Here is a 20,675-nt window from a genome sequence, read left to right as displayed (position 1 = left end):
TTGTTTTACATTGTCGATTTTGCGAGAAAAACGTTTCATGCAAAAAAAAGTTTAAAATAGACCAAAATGTCAAGACAAGTCTTCATATACCAGGAATGTAGAAGAAAAGACCACGACAACAAGAGACAAGAGCAAGTTGCAGTAGCAGGGATTTGTCCAAAGGTAACCGAAAAGTCAATTTAAACATGGATCTCTGTGAAGCATTCATTGCGAGCAATATTCCTCTTCAGAAACTTACAAACCCTATCCTCAAAGGCTTCCTGTGCAAATATTGCTAACATACATCAGATGAACCAACACTGCGTAAAAATTACATACCGACGATTTATGTAAAATGTTCTGGAAGAAATAGGCAATGAACACAAGGGCAGCACTATCTCGATTTCTGTTGGCGTAACTCCAGACACTTGTGGCCATTACATTGCAAATTTAATTCTTGGTGCTTTTAAAGAAAATATATCCAGAATTTTCTGCAGATGAAAGGGTGTTTGTGTTTATTTCAGATGCTGCTGCCTATATGATCAAAGCAGGAAGAGCCCTCCGAGTATTTTATCCCATTTTGATTTATGTGACGTGCTTTGTTCATGGAGTACATCTCCTTGCTGAAGAAGTACATTCCACTTTTGTGAATGTAAACAAAATGACTTTGTCCACAAAGAAAGTGTTTCTAAAGGCACCTGCTCACATCAGGACTTACAAAGAAAAACTATCGAATGTGCCTTTACCTTCGGAACCAGTGGTAACTCGGGGTAAGCGGGTCGAAGATGTGTTGTTTTACAATGAACATTTCGAGGCCATTAGAGGGAGAGTAAACGACTTCGATAGTGCAGAGGATTTGGCAGTTTAGCAGTGCAAGGAAGCTTTTAATGACTCCGGTATTAAAAAAAGACATTGCTGTGATTAGCACTCATTTTTCCCATATAACTGCAAGTATTAACAAGCTTGAAACTCCATGTTAGGCATTGAATGAATCTATTCAGTCAATGAATAAAATTATTCTAGTGAATTCCTTATTGACAGAGCTATTCCCAAGAAAACTTAAAGAAAAGCTTGAAAACATTTTAAACAATAACCCAAGCTCTGAACCCTTGTGCCAAATTGATAAATAATGGGACGGGTGAACTTTTACCAGAAACAATAAGTGCCAACATAGCACCCAAATTCAAATACTGCCCAGTTACCTCAGTTGATGTAGAATAGTGCTTTTCTGTTTATAAAAATGTGTTGAGTGATGGAAGAGACAATATCTTACTACTGAACATTTGGAACTGTACTTGGGCGTTTATGTTTACAATAGGAGAAAAGTGTAAAATAAATTATAAATGATGCTTTGGCCCAATAGCATTAATTAAAAGTTAACACTGTTTAAAAAAAATTCATGACTGTATGTTGAAGCTTCCTGGCATATTAAAACTGTATGCCGGACCGAGACTCGAACTCAGGACCTTTGCCTTCACAGGAGAGCTTCTGTAAAGTTTGGAAGGTAGGAGATGAGGTACTGGCAGAAGTAAAGCTGTGAGGACGGGGCGCGAGTCATGCTTGGATAGCTCAGTTGGTACAGCATTTGCCGGCATAAGGCAAAGGTCCCAACGTCGGTCCGGCACACAGTTTTAATCTGGCAGGAAGTTTCATATCAGTGCACACTCCGCTGCAGAGTGAAAATCTCATTCATGATTGCACGTTGTTTTTTAAATAAAATATTATGCAGTTTTCGAGCGTGCCCCTATGGGTGCGATATTTCTCAAATTTGGTCCTGTACATATCAACTGCGGCTCACTCGCATCACATCGGCTTGTTACTGACAATAGCAAAGAAGGAACAATTCTTGAAACACGGTATGTATCCCCACTTTCCAACTTTTTAGACAATAATCCCAGAAAGACCCCCTTCCTAACCTCTATCAAAAAGTATTCAGACAGAAAATATCAGTGTTCTAAATGTACCGATTTGTTTTATGGCTGGTGCTCATCCTCGTAATTGATAAGCACAGGTTCAACTTTCAGATATAATGCACGCAGCAACTACCATATTTTTTTATTTTTTGATCTAGCATGTTTCAACACTTTTCATGCATTTTAAAGTATTTTTCATGCATATTTTAAGGTTTTTATGATGCACATAATACAGTCTCTAGTGATAATGCTGTAATTCTAAGTACTATTAACAAGTAGTATGAGCAATTTAAAAGTGGAAATGAGTTTGTAGAGGATGGGCAATATTATGGACTTCACTGACCTCAAAAAACAGAAGAAAATTGGCAAAAATTGTTCATACAAGGCTGTGAAAAGCATTTTAACCAATAATTTGCAAATGAGATAAGTGTGTGCAAAATTTGTTTCCAGACTTTTGAGTGATGAACAGAAGGAGAAATCTTATGTCACCGTGCATGGATGTGAACGATCATCACCATTCAGATCCAGCCTTCGTGTCCAAAATCACAACTGGAGATGAAACTTGGGTCTGTGGATTCAATCCTGATATGAAAATTCAGAGTTCCCATGAAAAACTAGTGAATCTCACTGGCCTAAAAAGGCCCATCAGTCAAAATCGAATATCAAGATCGTGCTCATTGATTTTTCCATTGCTGAGGGTCTAATGGAATCAGAGTCTGTTCCAAGCGGAACAACTGTAAAGGTTGAATTTTACAAGGGCGTACTGCAGTTTTTGTGAAACGATGTACGAAGGAAGAGACCAGAAAAATAGGCAAACAGCTTTCTTCTTCATCACGATAACAAGTTGTATCACATCTTGCTTTTGATTTGTAAGTTTTTGGTTGGATAAAGTGTTCCTGTTTATCAATGTACATCTTACTCACCAGATTTAACACCATGTGACTTCTGGTTCTTCGCAAAAACTAAAACCACACTTAAATGAAAATGTTTCGACGGCATTCCTGACACAGAGAGGGCCAGGACAGAGCAGCTGAATGTTCTTCCAACAGAAGCCTTCCAGAAATATTTTCCGTCATAGATTCAATGTTGGGATAATTGTATTGCAAGCCAAGGACAGTACTTTGAAGGAGATTCAATCAAATTCCATGTAAGCTTATTATTCTGTTTCTAACAACACTATTCACGGTATTTTTTGATAACATCTTGTATGACACATCATAGAAGTTTATGAGACTTACACTGTTCTGGATGTAGATTTGCTGCAACATTTGAGTCCAAATTTTCCTCTATCTTTATTTTCTTACAAGGTAGCAACTAGACGATGGCATTATGCTGTAATATAGATACTTCAGTGATTGATATAGTCTAATTGTCTGAATAGTGCAGTCTAGATCACAATTTTATTTATTTTTGATGGCCAATTCCAGCTAGTATAAGCCCTTCAGATCTACATACAACCATGGATGACCAACAAAATTTTTGGTACAGGGTGCAAGATTTAAAAAGTTGCCAGTTTTGACGTAACTGATCCGGCTAGTTTGAAACTGAGCCTTGGTCCAAAAAATAAACCAGACAAGAAGTATGCAAAAGCTGTTTGTATCTCCAAGTGATTGTCAGTTATCCAATTTGTATATTTAAGGTAGAGCACATGTGATACTCAAAACAGTAAGTATTTCTATAGCAGCCTACATACAAAGAGCATCTTTTGTGTTATTAAAATTAATATGCATGGGATCTTTTTGAAACAAACCATCAGAAATTACAACCTCATATGATTAAATCCAGGTATGCAAAACTTATTAAATAAAATTTGAAAATGTTCACAAAAACTCCCTTAATGTTGGGTTGAAATAGAAAATTAAAAATCTGAAATAGGAGAAAAGTAAAGACAATTCAGAATTGTTGGATATCTCAAAATGGAGAAACAGGGAATACACATTTAAAAACAGTCTTACTCAACTTAATGCCACCTACAAAACTGCTTCTTGCAGAATTTCATATCAGAGCACATTAATCGTTACTGTATTACTTTTACACTTTCTATAATTTTATTTTACATTTTTCACCACAGAGGAGGCACTGAGCTGTTATTCCATCCTGAACTTTCTCTAGTTTTATTTTATGTTTAATTGCGTCCTCAGTACTGCACCATTTTAATGCTGACTGGCATAGCTGAAGTTGAAAATCAATGTGTTCTGAAAGAACATTTTTTGGGTTCGTTAACTAAACTGTAGCCCAGGGCCAATATACGACAAGATGAACATGGGATGTCTCCCAAAATTGCCCTTAAATTGGCCAGCATAACTGGCTTCATATATTATGACTGAACTAAGGTGGTCCTCGTCTCTCTAGCTTGACAAATTATTGTGCAGCTATGCCAACAGGGATGCATAACTCTTGGTTCTATGACCACATACTGTACTGTATTACACGTCCCAAAGAGTTGTGGGAGCCCAAATTCGTGGAGGAATATCTTTACAACCTTGAAATTTTACTACGTTTACCCCTCTCTTCTAGTGCATAGAATGGCATTTTCTTTTAGTGGTTGATTCATTTGGGGTCTTAGAATAAGTATAACTGTACATATCTACATGGATGTATCTACACATCTATTAAAACAGCTCTGATGGGTAATACTAAATGTAGAATGGGCAAGTCATGATAGACCTCCTTCATTCACAGAACCAGTAGAGCACTTTTGTGATTCCGTTGTGAAGCAAGGGGAGGGGACATCCTCAAGGGAATTGTGGAATGTTGATGGGCACATGTACTGCTGCCATTTTGTGAAGTGCTGGGAATCAGTATGTGAGTGTTTCGGATCAGTCCTTTCTGCAACTCAGTAAGAGCGGTACGAGTAAGCCACAGAGAAAAGATTGAGGGATTTATTTCATCACTATTCCATAAAGGATCACTTCCATCTTGAAACTGCAGTCACACCAATGACTCTACATAATTTCCCATGAACTGTGTAACAACCAGAAAAAAAAAACAACATATGGTAATTGTATAAGCCACATGATTTCCTGTCATGTTCGACTACATTAAATTTGCAGTTTTTGAGTAACGATCATTTGCAGAAATTCTTTAGTCAGTAAGAAGCCTGTATCCAGATACCAGAGAGTGTGTTGCACTATTATTCTCTTAGGCCAACAAAAGATGTTCGTGTGAGTTGAAGACTTATTTTTAGGTAGTTGGTAAAGTGAGACCCTCCCACTGTATGTGCTTTTGCTGAAATACGTGAAAAGATGATGAAAGAAGCGTGGGCACTGGCAAAGCACGATGGTGATCAAGCATCTCCACCTGCTGTGCTTCAGCGTCATGGCTTGGCGCTGTTTTGGCAAGCAGAACAAGACACGGTCTACAGTGTCGACAGCAAAAAGGCAACTGATATGTTCAGGTCTTAAATGTCTTTTCAATACATTCTCATAAATGATGTTACGAAAGTCACTTGGTTTATGTTGTTCTGGCTTCTTACGAAAGATCTTACGGGTCTCAACTTTCTGCGGAAGGAAATGATGTCTACATGGCCAGGAAGAGAGGCAGGTCCACACCATCAAGAAATCTAGAAGGAGGTCACTATGAACATTAAAGAAGGTGGAGGTGACTTGAAGCTACATGGTGAGACACTGATAATGAAGTGAAAGCCACACAAAACTTGTGTCTAACTTCAAATGTGTGCCGTCAGCCCCACCCCCAATGCAACAGTTGCTGCAAAGAGTTTTTAGATCTGAAGGTGGTCTATACCAGCTGAAAATCTTCATCGAAAATAAATGAAGTTTTGATTTAGACTGTGTTATTCAATCAAAGTAACAACTCTTCTTTACAATAGTAAATAGATATTTTAATACTTTCTAGGTGACACACACAGCACCCCTTCAGAAGGTGCAGATTCTACTGTCAAAAAATTGGCCAAACTAAGTATTAATTTACTGTGTCGCTATGGAGTATCTGCAAAAGTAACAAGATATCAGGACTGATACTTGTTGGTAGCCTTTTTCTTCTTTTCTGGAGCACTGATATTTTAGGAGGATATCCGTTTATAGATGTGATCTATGGATAAATATAGTATTTTGATGCAAACAAACAAAATACTGAGTTTCAACATAAAACATTTTTGTGGCTTCCTAGCTTTATACCAAAGGCTATAAAAATAAGAGAGAATTGTACATTTATATTAATATAATATGTACAAAAATAGATGGACAACATAGTTAGCCTGATGGGCAATGAAGTATCTACTGCAATAAAATTTTCAAGGGCTATTTGCTGTGCGTCCATGACATTTTGGAAAGCATGTGCCCACCTCCCGATTTCTGCTAATGCCTTCCAGAAGATGTATGCCATATGAAATGATCAGAGCACACTACAAATTTTTGGCTAAGGGACACGCAAAAATTTTATTGTATTAATGTTTTGCAAAAACCTTCATCTGTATATAAAAGATCAATGACTATACTATGAAGCTTTTTTTATTGCACAAAGCATCATGAACAGTACAACTGATCATTGCCAACAGTAACACATTGTGTGAATTCACAGCCATTTTTATATGTATGGCACGCTGTTTTGAGCAGATAAACAACAACGGCTCTTTAAGTGACAGTATTGTTTGACTTAGAAAAGATCTTCATAAATACAGCCCTAGTGGAAATGTGCCATCACTCAGTACATTTACTGTTCCTCATTGAGTTATATTTTCATCACACACTTCATGAAAAGCTAATAATGCTGTTTATAATGGTTTTAGCTGTCTGTTACGGTTATGTAAAATGCAGCTGCACGGATGGTTGCCTATCTCCCCCGCTGTTCTTGTTGTTACTGAAACTATACTGTTGCTTGATTTCACTCATATGTACACTACTTAATAAAATTAAATCATTCAGAAATTGCCACACAATTCCACTGTGACATTTTCACATGTACCATAAACATGGTGCATACACAAAGAAAAAAGCAAAGCCATGAGAAGTGAAGCACAAGGTGATTAACAGATAAGCAAAGGATAATATCACAGTGCATATATACACAGATACAAACAACAACACTCACTGAAAATGTAATTTATACGGATGATCAAAAATAAACTTCATGAGGCACAACATCTACAATCAGTACTCACTTTGATGACAGTCTTGAGCGTGCCAGTGTAAGGTGCCGACTTGGGTACTGGGGGTGGCGGGGGCACGGCGTGGCGCATCGTCAGGCCGAGTGCCCACAGGATAGACACTTTTTCTGCCTGCTCCTCTGGCGTCGCCTCAGGAAGCTTCACCGGTTCAGATACTTCGGGCGTGACAGTGGGTGTGTCCTCACTGATAGTAGCTGCCGAGTCTTCATCATTAGTAATTCCTCCGGATTCCTTTTTAGCAATGCGGTCCAGAATTTCTTCCAAGACGCACTTCACATCCGAGGAGAGCTGCTGTTCTGCTGATAAAAGATCCATGAGATGACTTTAGGAATAAGTAATTCTAGTAAGCTGTTACAGTTAACTTTGTACACAACAGTATACATTTCGATTAATCATTTATTTATATTGGAAGATACTACTTCTTTCTTCGAGAAACTATATTTTGCAGAACATGTGCTGTGTTGGATGAGTGATAACTGAGTTTATTGCTTCTCCAAAATTTTCATATTGTAGCTGTGGGACATTAACAGTTATAAAATCTATCAGAGGATGTGTGAAGTTATTTGCTCCTACAATCGATCATGCCTAGTTCAAACTCATTCAGTTCTCTCTACTGACTTATTCTGACAGAAAGCAAGTTTATGGTATTTTTATGCCTATGTGTGTGTGTGTGTGTGTGTGTGTGTGTGTGTGTGTGTGTGTGTGTGTGTGTGTGTGTGTTTGCTCTAAGGAATAACGAACTCTCGAGGCTTTTCCACAGTGTGGTGAAAGTAGCTGCCGTTTTAAGTCCCATGAAAAAAATTCCAATCCAATATGCAGCTACTGCAAGTATTTAAGATGCAGACTTTTGAAAGCATCAGAACTTCATTTTCAATGCAAAACAAGAGGGGTACAGCTTGATCCTACAAGGAGAGTAAGGAAGAAGTGCCCTTGAAAATGTAAGTGCCCTTGAAAAACGCCAAACAATAATTCCATAGTGTGGTAAACTACACTTATCACTGCCTGTCACTCCACACCAGCCACACTAGCAACTTGTTGCGCTGGCATGCCACAGACGTTATTTCATGCCCTGAGCTAATGCTCGCTAGCCATGGATGTGAGGACCGACACCAGACACTCCACCATCGGTCTCCAGCTCTATCTACGACACCAACTAGCTGTGCCGACCCAAAACTAGTGCTGTCAACTCCAATGACATCTATGATTGTCTCCATCTAGGCTGACGTGAGCCTCCAGAAATCAGCCTACACCATATCATAACATCAAGCAACCTCGAAGTTTGGACATGTTGTTATGTTACAGACTGTATCACTTCTCATTGTACTTCCATGTTATGCCATCATGCGTTGTATCAAATAAACAAATTCAAAAGTAACTGTTTGTTTGTGTGGTCCACCACAATACAGAGTGTCATCTGGTGTTCAAGTATGGTCATTTAATGTGCTTACTTCTTAAGTTTGTCACTGGTCATAAGTGATTTTTCATATATTGGTATTGTGTTGAATCATCATTTGCTATTTTAGAAGGATGCTATTCATACAATTTTTTCGCTTTACCTCAGAGGATATCTCCCACAGTCAGAGACGAAACGTCAGGGGAGAATTTTATTTATCGACCACGGCCTATCAGCCCTCAAGTTTTAAGTGAAGACCATAATGGCTGTGAAAGCCTACACTGTACAATCAATTACTGTGTAAGTCTATCCACCAATGGAAGATGCAAATGACGAAGACAAGGATGCTTTTTACGAGCAGTTGCACGATTTATTTGATGAAACAACCAGTCATGATGTTACACTTCTTATGAGCGATATGAAAGCATTACTTAGCAATGTTCGTAAAAGCATTCAATACGTTGGACCCTTTGCAACAGCACAATGCATTTATGCTAACGGTTAATATTTCAGATTAATCTATACCCTTCTGAGGTTCTGTATAGAACATAAAATGATACATAAGATAACCTGGCTTCACCTGACGGGGACACTTTAAATGAATTTGATTATGTTTATATAGTCAATCGACGACATCTTTGTGAGATAAATGAATCTACCATGCCGCAGATGTGGGGTCAGACCATTTCTCGGCCTGAGCAGACTTTAAACTGAAGTTCAAATGGCAGCAATGCTGAGTGTATCTAATTCTGTTGTTAGTTTGCACTGAGTGATATCTTTTATTTGTCGTGTCTAAGTTTCTGGCAACATTCATTATCAAACTTTGTGTCAGAAACTAATCATCGCAAATGAAGGATATTTCTTATTGCAACTTCGACAGTGCCACAAATAGTAGTTTCTGCAAAATAAATTTCTGATCCGTTTCTCCTGCATCATGCTGAAGGTTCATAAACTGGAGTGACACTTTTAATGTAGCAAAGCCAAAAGACGTGAAAGTAGAAAATTCATTCGTAATCTGCCTTAAAAATTGATTCCGGGCATTTCAAGATCTGACATCAAAATGGAATGTTTTAAAATCAAGAACTCTGTGAGATCATGTGCTGAAAAAACAATTGGATGACGAAGGGCAATGAAGATAGAGCAAAGGATTCAAGACAGAACTGGACATTTAATAGCAGAAAGAAAGATGGTAAAGGAACACTGTGAACAAGCAAAGATGAAGAAGAGCTTCAAATAGCTAAATGAAAATATACCAAAATAGACCACTGAGACAAAAGCGGTTGTAGAGCTGAGAGAGAGAGAGAGAGAGAGAGAGAGAGAGAGAGAGAGAGAGAGAGAGAGACCTTACGGTTGAAGTGTTGTTCCAGATTGAAGAATCCCCAAATCGGCACTGTTGTGGAAACCAATGGATGGATTCAGGAATAGATTAAGGCCTTGTAAAACCTGAAAAACTATTGCAAAGATCTTCCATGGAAGGATATGAACTGGCCAGAGGCTGAAAACTTTTGCCTAATGTGCTACCTAGCACTGGAGGAACTAATTCCAAGTCTAGTGTGGTTTACACTTTTCGAATGATCACAGGTAAGTTTTTGCTATAAAACCAGTTTACAAAAAATAAATAAATACTAATGGTATGTGCATAATGAGATTTTGATTTCCTTACCCAATTATGGTAGGATCAGTAAGCTGCTTGTTGGCACGCCAAGTAAAATATAGCCGTTAAAATTGTCTTATTTTTGAATATTACCCTTAAAAAGGTATGCTTTCAAACAGTAATTAATTTTGTCAGAATGATGTATTCAATTTAATAACTGGTCACATGTAACAGAAATACCACCACATGTAAAGTTTTTGTTACCACATCAATGTATTGCCATTTGACACTTCACAACATGAAACTGTTGTTGTTTAACATCATCTAATATTGTGGCCAGCAACCAAAGATGTTGACAAGGGGATAATTTCGTAGCAAAATTGCAACAATGAGAGCACTGCTGAAGAACAATTAAGGTCAGAAGGCAGACATGGGGCTGGTTCTAGAATTAGCCAACCATAAAAACAAGGCCACTTCCAACCCAATGCTAGTACTCAGGGCTGTTTTTGAACACCACGACTTAACTGTTTGAACAGTTTACATGCCAGTTCAGGAAATCTTGGGTTTTGTTCAATCTTTTGATCAGCCTGCATTCTAAGAAACTTTTGTTCACACTATCACAATGACCTATCTTAACATTTTTATTGAAGTGTGGATTTTAATAATAGAAATAACTGTGAAATAAGGACTGAAGTATCTTTCAAGGTGCAGATCATGCATAAAAACTGCAACTAATACATAAATAAAAGATTGCAATCATGATTTTGTCAAATTCCCAAGCTTTCACTGTCCTACAATCTAGTGACGTCTGATGGTACTATCTCCAAGATGGGTCATGCCACTGTAATTAATTCTCGCAATAAGCATTATAGTCACCTTATTACTATACATTTAGTTTGTCCAGCATTTAATATTTGAGTAATTGTCTTGATTGTTTTATCTTAATGTTGAAGTCTTGTTTTCAAACGAGTGAATAGGGATTGAATTCTCATTTGCAACCAGTTTAGTCAATCATTACCGCCTCTCACGAACAAATAAAACGTTATACTGTCTTCAGTTAATTGACATTTTTTGGAGAATAACGTTTTCGCTTTGCCTGTTACCTTTACTTAAAAATTAGCATAAATGTTTATACATGCATACATACAGTATTGCATGAGAACTCTTCTCACAAATTTGTTCAAACATGCACTAACAGTGGCACGAAAGTGCAGTAGTAGACATACATGACTGACACATGCTATAACATCAGAATCAACTGTTATGTGAAACATTTAATCAAAGCATCAATAATAATAATAATAATAATAATAATAATAATAATAATAATGTCTGCTGAAATGACTAGCTGAATACCAGAAAACTATCTAATACCAGTAAAATAACAGACTTTACAACAGTTCTGAGATTTGTTTTTATGACTGTAGAACACATTTTACCTTGCTCCGTTCCAGGTTCGGTGGTCGGTGCTGCGTTGCAAGTTACGGAACCAAAAGAAGCCAGCTCACCAGTTCGACACGATGACAGGGCCTCTATGTCCATAAACAGATCATCCGTCTTTATTGTCCCATCTTGCAACGTACTTTCCGCAGGAAGCTCCATGGACACATCCTCTGCAATGTTGTCTTCCACACCCGCTGCCCTCATGAGTGTCGCAGGTTCCACAGATTCACTTTCTGGAATACTCTTTTCCTCGACCACATCCATTCCTACCTCCCCTACAGTGTCTGAGGCACTTTCCGCACAGCTAGCATCTTGCTGCTCACATTTACCAAAGGAAAAGGCATTATTAATTTCAACTTCAGATGGAGTCAAATCTGAGACCTGTCCCTCTACTGATGTGAGCGAGTTTTCTGTGTCTGTGATACTGTCTGTTATGTCCCCGCAAGCTTCCACACCAACCATATCACTTGTATCTGTATTCGCAAAGGTATCCATCGATTCTTCGATAACTTCAGATGGGTCACTTCCCGGCCCCGGAACGACAGCTTCATCTCTGCTGGCAATTGAGGCCTCGTCTCCACTTTCTTTACTGCCCGAGGACTCACTAGCTGCCAAATCTGCAGTAGTGGTAGCCCTCACCCGATCAAATTCTACTTCCACTTCTGCAGGTAAAGCTTCCGCACCGGATGTCGGTGTGGGATGTTCTACGATTTGAGCTGCTTGTGCAGGCTCTTTTTTACTAGGAACAGGCACATCACTTTCTGCTATCAGGTAGTTAGTTATACACATGTTTGCAACAGGAAAGTCTCCCTGTACTCTGCTTGCACTGCCGTGAGCAGCCTTGTCACCAGATTCGGCCCAGATACCAGTAACTTTTCTACTGGTCGAATTGACCGCCGGTGATTTTTGTACCTTTTGAAGCAGTCGCAACCTCGCCCCTTCACTGAGACTTCGCTTCCTGTGCAGTCTCATTTGTCCCAACCTGTCCTTGTACAGCAGCCTCTGCTTATTACAAGGATCCAAACTGCGCCGCCGATTAATACGCTTAACTGCCGCTCGATTCTGAAACCTGGAATGTTGAGTAAATTTCACAAAACTATTAGCAGGTCTCACAGGGACAGTACTAGCTGGTAGGGCAGTTCCTTTCGCAGTCACATCATCTACTGCCCTCACAACAGTACTACCGACTGGTACAGGAGGTAGCACACAGGAGATTTTGTTTTCTGTTGAGACAGTTTTAGCAGTTTCTCCAGTAGTAGCCAGTAGGGTGGTTCCTTTGGTCATCACATCATCTACTATCCTTACATCAGTGCTACTGACTGGTATAGCAGGTGGCACACTGGAGACTTTGCTTTCTTTCGGCACTGTTCTAACATTTTCCGCACTGTCACTTTCAGTCCTGTCGCACGTCGATTCCAAATTAGACCCCTTCGACACGGGGCCACTTGCCCCGACATCACATTTAGTTGCGGATTGTGCAACTGCACTATCGAAATTACAATTGGCAGGGCTCAAACTTATCCTTTCTGATGTGAGATTCTGTTTTACTTCTGGAGTTTTCAAAGCTGCACCTTCATTAGTGTCAATACTTTTCTTCTCCACTATTGCCACAACAGTTTCACTTTGTACTGTCTCACCTTTATCATTAGTTGTCTGTGTTGTCTGAGCATTATTGGCAGAATCAGTATTAGAGATTGGTGGGAGTTCAGTACATGCCATGTTCGTGACTGGAGGAAGTTCAGTACTGGAAGAATCTTTGGTATCATTAGCACAAGACGACACTCCTACACTGTCACACACATTCTTACTACTTGCAGTCTTAATAGGTGATCCTATAACATTATTATTCACAGGAGAATTTTCAAAATTACTCTTTTCAGTTTCTTTCACCTCCATCTTTGGGGAGTGATCACACAACACATCCATTCTTACCACCTCCGTCTTTTGGGAGTTATCACATACCACATCCATATTTACACAGTCTTCTCTAACATCACTCACTAAAGGCACATCAGCTTCTTTCATTACAATGTCCTCCACTTCTTTCATTACTACATCTTCCTTCTCTTTTACTACTACAGCTTCCACATCTTTGGTTGCATTATCAGCCTCAGCCGCCGAATTTGCACAGCTTCTCTCGCTGTCATCTTTGGTATCAGTAACTTTATTACAAAACACAGTCTCTTTCTTCTCGAATTTTAAGGAACTTTCATCAGTAGTGTATTTGGCTTCTTTACTGCAAGGCAACTTGCAGTCACACAACTCTTTGGCAGTAGCATTAACTTTTGTCGCTAGCAATTTCCCGGTATCTAGCGAGTCCTCCAGTTTTACTTTACACGAGTCGGCATGCAGCTTGCTCGGTTTGCATACATCCTTAAGGCACAGGTGATCAGACTCTCTAGAACTCTTCAAACTAACATGACTCTGACCTTCCATGTCATTAACCAAGTTTTTAAGTTTGTATTTGGAGCCAGTGTCATCCTTTAGTTCTTTAATGTCAGCTTTGCTCTCCTTCGAAAGCTTCGATAGCTTATTCTTCAACTGATCTATAAGCGGTTTTCCTGGTGATGCATCACCATTTACGAGTTTTTCACTTTTGGTTTCCAACACGCTGTCTGGGAGGTCTGTTTTTAGTTTGACGCCTGTCTTCGGCATCTGCTTGCTATCAGCAGCCTCCTCAGCCTTCTTCACTGTAGTTCCACTCTCCAGTTTCTGAAATATGGGAAAATAAACGAATTAGCACTGATAAGTTAAATCTTGCAATATGCTATTTAACCTCTCCACCAATTACAAAAAGGCTTTTAATCCCCCATTATGTAAAAGTCTGTGTCTGTAGCATTAAGGCAATGATATGTACATAAAGGTACCAATAAAATATTATAACAAGAGCAGAGTTCAAATAAAACTGCAAAGGTTAGCGCAAAAATCTGCACCAAAATACAACTTCAGCAACAATTTTTGTAACTCTAAAATACACAATTAGCAAACAAAGCTGGTAGGGCAAAGGAATATCAACAGCACCAAAGAACCTAAATTTCTCGTGACTGCCAGGTGACATCTTTACAGATAGTTCAGGTAACAATATATTCTCACATATTATAGGTTCATTATGATTAATATTTTTTCTCGGGAATTAGAACATAGCTACTTCTGTAGATACTTGTTACATTAAACCAAAGATGTCCCGTGAATATAAACACATTACTGCACATAAACAAAAACTGAAGGCTACTGTATCCCTCGTATGGAACTGTAAAACTAAAACAATGTGCATACAAAATGTATAGTGTAAAATATTTCACGTAGAGAAAATTCAAGAATGAAAGTTGCTATTTATTTGCACTTTACTGCTGTCAACTCTAATATTGTTGAACTACATATAATATGCTACTGCATACAGTTTATAGAACAAATGGCTTCATGTAAGACTTTCAGAATGGTCGTAGCAACACATCATAGATTATAACAATGGAATTCCTAGACAAAGCAGTGTGGAAAATAAGGAAAGACAAGGCTATAGCTGAGTGGTTGCCTTTTCCTATTTCATGTATTAACATGTATACACATTACTAAATTAAAGTCTGCTGCAACATTTTTCTGTCGGTATGTGGAGGCTCATCTCGGGAATTATTGTAGGGATTTTGTTATGGTTTTCACTAACAGATAATACTGTTTCTGAAGGAAGGTCTGCGTACATAATTTATATGCAATGCCAAACATGTCACTCGGCAGTAGATACTTAGTGCCACCCATGTGAAGCCAGGGTAGGTTGCTAGTAACACGTAAAGATATTACTAACTGAAATCATAGTGTAACCACAGGGGCTGAAAAATGGGAACACTGTGAGAAATGTCTGAACATAAATGCAGATGCTAACCAAGCCTGCAGGCTGCGCTGTTGGACCTGAATGTGAATGCTACCTTTACGATGTACTCAATATGTTGCAAGTGTCAGTCATGATCAGAACACTGTTCTGTGTAGTTGCAAGTGCAACATATTGAAGCTAAGTCAACTTGAACATGGGTAAATTGCTGGCGCTCGTATGGTGGGTGCTTCCATAATCAAAGTAGCTGAAGTGTTTTATGCTTCAAGAGGCACTATACTGAAGATTTATATGGCTCACAGGGAAAGCAGAGAAACATCATCTGTTATGTGACAATGTGAAAGTGAGTGGAATGGACGACCACTGAAGGGGATTATGATTAAAACTAAGAGGATGACAACTGTTGAAGTCACCACAGAAGTGAACGTCACACTCGTGAACCATGTCAGCACCAAAATGACATGAAGGGAACACTATAAGTACGGCATTGCGAGGCGATTTGTAATTCCAAAACCACTCAGCGGCTATGTAAATTCCTGTAACAGGAAAATGTGGTGCAAAAAAATAAATAAATAAATCTGGACTTTGGGGCAATGGAAGGAAGTAACTTGGTCAGATTGGTCACGATTCACACTGTTTCCAACTTTTGGTTGAGTTTACATTCAAAAAGTGAAAAATATGGTGGGAGTGACTGATGATTTGGCCAGCCACATCATGGTATTCCATGGGCCTCGTAGTTACTCTACAAGGTTGCATTACAACAACAAGTTATGTGACTATTTTGAATGATCAGGCGAAAGGCCGAAGAACGGAGTATCTGAAAAAGATCTATATGCAAAACTGCTGTAGCGAAGATCTTGGAGAATGTAAATACTATAGGATTATGAAAGACCACTTACTGAAAAGCAGAAGCATTGAGTTGTCAACAGGCACAAACAAAAGAAGGCAAACTTGCTGGCTCTTAGAGTTATCCTTTGATGAGCTGGAGCGCGCGCGCGCGCACACACACACACACACACACACACACACACACACACACACACACACACACACACACGTACAAGTATGCCCCTACGTAGTATCACACACACACACACACACACACACACACACACACACGTATTCCCATACACAATATGGCTAGACTGACAGTGCCATTGTTATTTTGTGGCAGATGTACTGGTTGTGGTGGGGGTAGTGTTGGGTGGGGTGGGGAAAAAGAGAATGGAGGCAGGGAGAGGGACTGCAGGTGGATGGCTTGTGGCTTGGAGGGAATCCTGTTTGCAGCCTAGGAATGCAGGAGGGAGGCGATGCACGTATAGTTTTAGCAGCAGGTGGGAAGAAGCACATGCTTTAGGTGACATGAATTGCAAGGAAGTGATGGGATGGAGGAAGGGCAAAGCTAATGGAAACAGTTGGTTACTTGAGATTGAGGCCAGGATTATTAAGGGAGTGGAACATGTGTTTTAAGGATAACTCTCATATGTGCAGTTCAGAGAAACTCGTAGTGGAGGGAAGCATCCAGATGGCTCAAGCTGTGAAGCAGCCATTGAAATTGAGCATGTTGTGGCTTGCTGCATGTTGTGCAACTAGGTGGTCAACTTTGTTCTTGACAACAGTTCAGCAGTGGCCAATCATCCTGCTGTACAGCTGGGTGGTAGTCATACCAACATAAAAGACTGTGCAGTGTTTGAACAGAGTTGGTATGTGACATGGCTGCTTTCACAGGTGACCTGGCCTCTGTTGTGATAGGGTAAGCCTGTGACAGGACTGGCCTTCTAGAGGGAACCTTCCTAGCCCCCCAGAAACTCCCAAGTCTAGTTCAGGTTCACTGATGATATCTCCATGATATGGACTCAGGCCCATGACACCCTATCCACATTCATTTACAACCTCAACACCTTTTCTCCAATCAGTTTCACCAGGTTCTCCTCCACCCAAGATCCCACTTCCTGGATATTGAATTCCATTTCGCTGATGGCTCCACCCACACCTCCGTCCACTTTAAACCCACAAACTACCAACATTAGCTGCATTTCGACAGATGCTATCCCTACCACATCAAAAAATCTCTCCCGTACAGCCTAGTCACCCGCAGATGATGTATCTGCAGTGATGAAAACTCCCTTGCCCAGTATGCTGAATTTCTCACAAAGGCCTTAACAGACACGCAATACCCTCCAAACCCAGCCCTCACATGCCCCAAAACCCTCCCACCACCCTCTAGCATCTGCTACAAAGGAGTGGCCCCCTTGTCATCTCATATCACCCTGGACTGGAACAATTGAACCATATCCTTCGCCCAGGTTATTATTCACTCCCATTCTGCCCTGGTATGATGGACATCCCACCCAAGATTCTTCCTGACCCTCCTAACAACCTGCACAACATTTTAGTCTGTCCCCATGCCACTTCCACTCCCAACCCTTTGCCACATGGAGCATAACCATGTGGCAGACCAAAGTGCCAGAATTGCCCAATCCATGAACCCAGTACCTTCTACTCCAGTCCTGTCACAGGCTTATTCTATCCCATCAGAGGCTGGGCCACCTATGACAGCAGCCATGTCATATACCAACTCTGTTGCAAACAATGCACAGCCTTTTATGTTGGTATAACTACCGCCCAGCTGTCCAACAAGATGACTTATCACCAGACTGTTTCCAAGAACAAAGTCAAGGTGCAGCTGAGTACAATATGCCCAATTTCAATGGCTGCTTCACAATCTGAGCCATCTGGATCCCTCCCTCCACCACCATCTCTGGACTACACAGATGGGCGTTATCCTTACAACACGTCCTCCACTCCCATAATCATCTTGTCCTCAATCTTAGGTAATCCACTATCACTGCACCGTTTCCCCTTCCTTCATCCTGTGACTCCTTGCCAGTTCATGGCCTCACATCACCTTCATCGTGTGTCACTTCCCACTGGCCACTACAACTACATCTGCAACCCCCCCCCCCCCCCCCCCCCCCCCCCCCCCCCCGCAATCCAAGCCAGAAAATTGGCCTCCCTCTGAGCTGATAGCCACTCACCTCCAGTCCCTCTTCCTGTCTCCCACTTCCTTCACCTTCTACCCATCCTATCAGACACTACCCCCCCACCACAACCATCCCACCTGCCATAAAATAACATTCGCACTGCTAGTCTAGCCAGCATCACATAGGGGTACAGGTGTGTGTGTGTGTGTCCGTGCGCAAGAGTGCATGCGCACTCACTGATTTTGGTTCGTAATCAAATACTAGTTTCTGAAGGACAATATCTTTAACTTTGAATGTTACCTTTACTCAAAAAGCAGATGTATGTATACGGCACCTATACATGCATGAGAACTATTATTGCAAACTTTTTCAAATACAACAAAAGTCTTTGAGTGATATAATTTATCGCTACAGTATTTCCCCCTGTGTTTCATAAAAATGCCATTTTTTTTAGCAGAGCATCAGACTGTTGCAGTGGCTAGTTCATAGTTTCTCGAGTATCCCTTGCACTAGTGCCATGAGTTGACTCTCGCATGATTGTGTAAGGCCAATAGTGTATCGAACACATCGGCGCATTGGGAAATCTCAAGCCTACTAAAATAAAGCATTGTCTTCTAAGCACTACTCTTCCAAATTCTTCAAGATAAATTGTTACAAAAACTCAAAAGCCAAACCGTCATCTGTAAATGTAAGATGTCCCTGATATTAATCCAAAAACAATGTAAAAACATTGACCTCAGCAGCAATAGTTTAATTTGTGAACATAGTACGAACCCATATTATTCAAATGACGAATTTGGGAAAAAATCTCATCTTATCATCTGGTACATATGGTATATATCACATGTTCAGTTCACACATGATGAGCATATTACATTCCAATTAAAATAACTCTGTGACTGACAGACATCTGTGGTGGGAAACCGAGTTGCTGACCCATGACACATTGCATGACTGACAGATGGTGTAGTGTGACAACTATGTTAAATTTTTCTACTTCTACGTATGCCTAGAGGCCATACTAGAATTTTGCATCCAGGTAGTCTCTAGCCAGCCATTAATTTTAAGTCCACATTAAAAAAAAAAAGCTTTGAATACATCTATAAAAGATTACTGGAATATTAACTGACCTCTGGAGAAGTACTGGGGGTCCGCCTGACTGCCCGCATAGGTGTGGCAGCTCTGACGAATGGCCGGCCGCGAGCCCTCTTGATGACTGCTGATAGCCTTGTCCTCTTGATTACGCCCGATGGACCTGCTCTCACAAGCCGCCGCCTGCCGAGCCCACCCATTGCGGCGGCCGACACTGAAGACATCCGCTTCCTCTTGGCTGCCCTCTCTCCGATCTCTAGGCCACCTGTCTTGGCGGCCTTCTTCTTTCGTGTTAAGCGCGAACCGAGCGGCACGGCAGTACCGCCGAGAGGAACTCCAAGACCCTCTGAGACTTCCAGCCGCCGGATGGCCAGCTTCTTTGTTGGCTCCACGTGGCTCCGTGAGAATTTTGGCCGTGGGGTGTCCGGTCGGGGCATGCCTGGCCGTACGCGCCCCTCAGGCGGGAAGCTCGGCTCGCCTGGCTCCCCTTCCGTGTCTGTATCGTGGACGCTCTCCGTCTTCCCACTTCCCGAGACGGCTTTCGTACTGGGGCTGCGCGATTTCACGGGTGAAATTGGTTTCATAGTGCTTGCGAACACGGGAGTGTTTTCCTTCTGTTTGCAGTTCATGGTAGGACTTGCAGTCTTCACATTAGTTGCTGATGACACACTCTTGAGAGGCTGTGGTTTCACTTCCTTTACTGCCACCAATGTCTTTGGAACATCTTTACCTTCTGTCTTAGCACTTGTTTCCTTTATTGCCATCGGTGACTTTGAAACATTTCTACTTTCTGTTTTAACATTTGCTTCCTTTACCGCCACCCGCTTTCTTTGGAACACCTTTACTCTCCATTTTAGCACTCGCTTCCTTCACTACCATTGGTGTCTTTGGAACATCTTTACCTTCTGCTTTAACACTTGCTTCTTTTACTGCTACCGTTGTCTTTGAAACACTTTTACCTTCTGCTTTAGCACTTGCTTCCTTTACTGTCACCGGAGTCTTTGAAACGCTTCTACCTTCTGATTTAGCACTTTCTTCCTTTGCTATCCCTGGTGTCCTTGAAACATTTTTACCTTCTGTTTTAGGAGTCACTTCTTTTACTGTAGTTGGTGTCTTTGGAACATCTTTACTTTCTGTTTTAGAGCTAACTTCCTTTACTGCCACTGGTGACTTTGAAACATTTTTACCTTCCGTTTTAGCATTTGACTTCTGGTCCACCAAATTTGAAGTTTTCTGCCCCTGCAAAAAGAAGAAAAAAAAATGTTGGTGCCTAATGCATTTCTGTTAACTTCTTGCAATGTGTATCCACAGTCTCTACAAAATCTTTAC

General features: G+C 40.5%; 2 protein-coding genes across 13 annotated transcripts in view; both read right to left on the bottom strand.

Annotated features, from left to right (window-relative positions):
- The window catches only part of LOC126291547 (uncharacterized), a 115,126-nt gene extending 95,016 nt beyond the window's left edge, over positions 1-20,110 (bottom strand). For 3 of the 5 annotated variants that reach the window (XM_049985047.1, XM_049985051.1, XM_049985049.1), the window contains exons 1-3: positions 19,385-20,110; positions 11,444-14,159; positions 7,012-7,316 (exon numbers count right to left, since the gene is read on the bottom strand). In XM_049985047.1, the coding sequence (XP_049841004.1) occupies positions 7,012-7,316; positions 11,444-14,159; positions 19,385-20,110 (3,747 nt within the window). The remainder of the gene's footprint in view (positions 1-7,011; positions 7,317-11,443; positions 14,160-19,384) is intronic. The other 2 variants (XM_049985048.1, XM_049985050.1) reach the window with 1 other exon arrangement.
- A 31-nt stretch (positions 20,111-20,141) lies between these two features.
- The window catches only part of LOC126291549 (nucleolar and coiled-body phosphoprotein 1-like), a 160,303-nt gene continuing 159,769 nt past the window's right edge, over positions 20,142-20,675 (bottom strand). For all 8 annotated transcript variants that reach the window (XM_049985058.1, XM_049985054.1, XM_049985059.1 and 5 more), the window contains one exon: positions 20,142-20,585. In XM_049985058.1, the coding sequence (XP_049841015.1) occupies positions 20,142-20,585 (444 nt within the window). The remainder of the gene's footprint in view (positions 20,586-20,675) is intronic.

The sequence above is a fragment of the Schistocerca gregaria genome, chromosome 9 (genome assembly GCF_023897955.1).
Source record: "Schistocerca gregaria isolate iqSchGreg1 chromosome 9, iqSchGreg1.2, whole genome shotgun sequence".
NCBI classification, from domain to species: domain Eukaryota; kingdom Metazoa; phylum Arthropoda; class Insecta; order Orthoptera; family Acrididae; genus Schistocerca; species Schistocerca gregaria.
The sequence above is the reverse complement of the archived record's forward strand: the minus strand, read 5'-3'. Positions and strand labels throughout refer to the sequence as shown.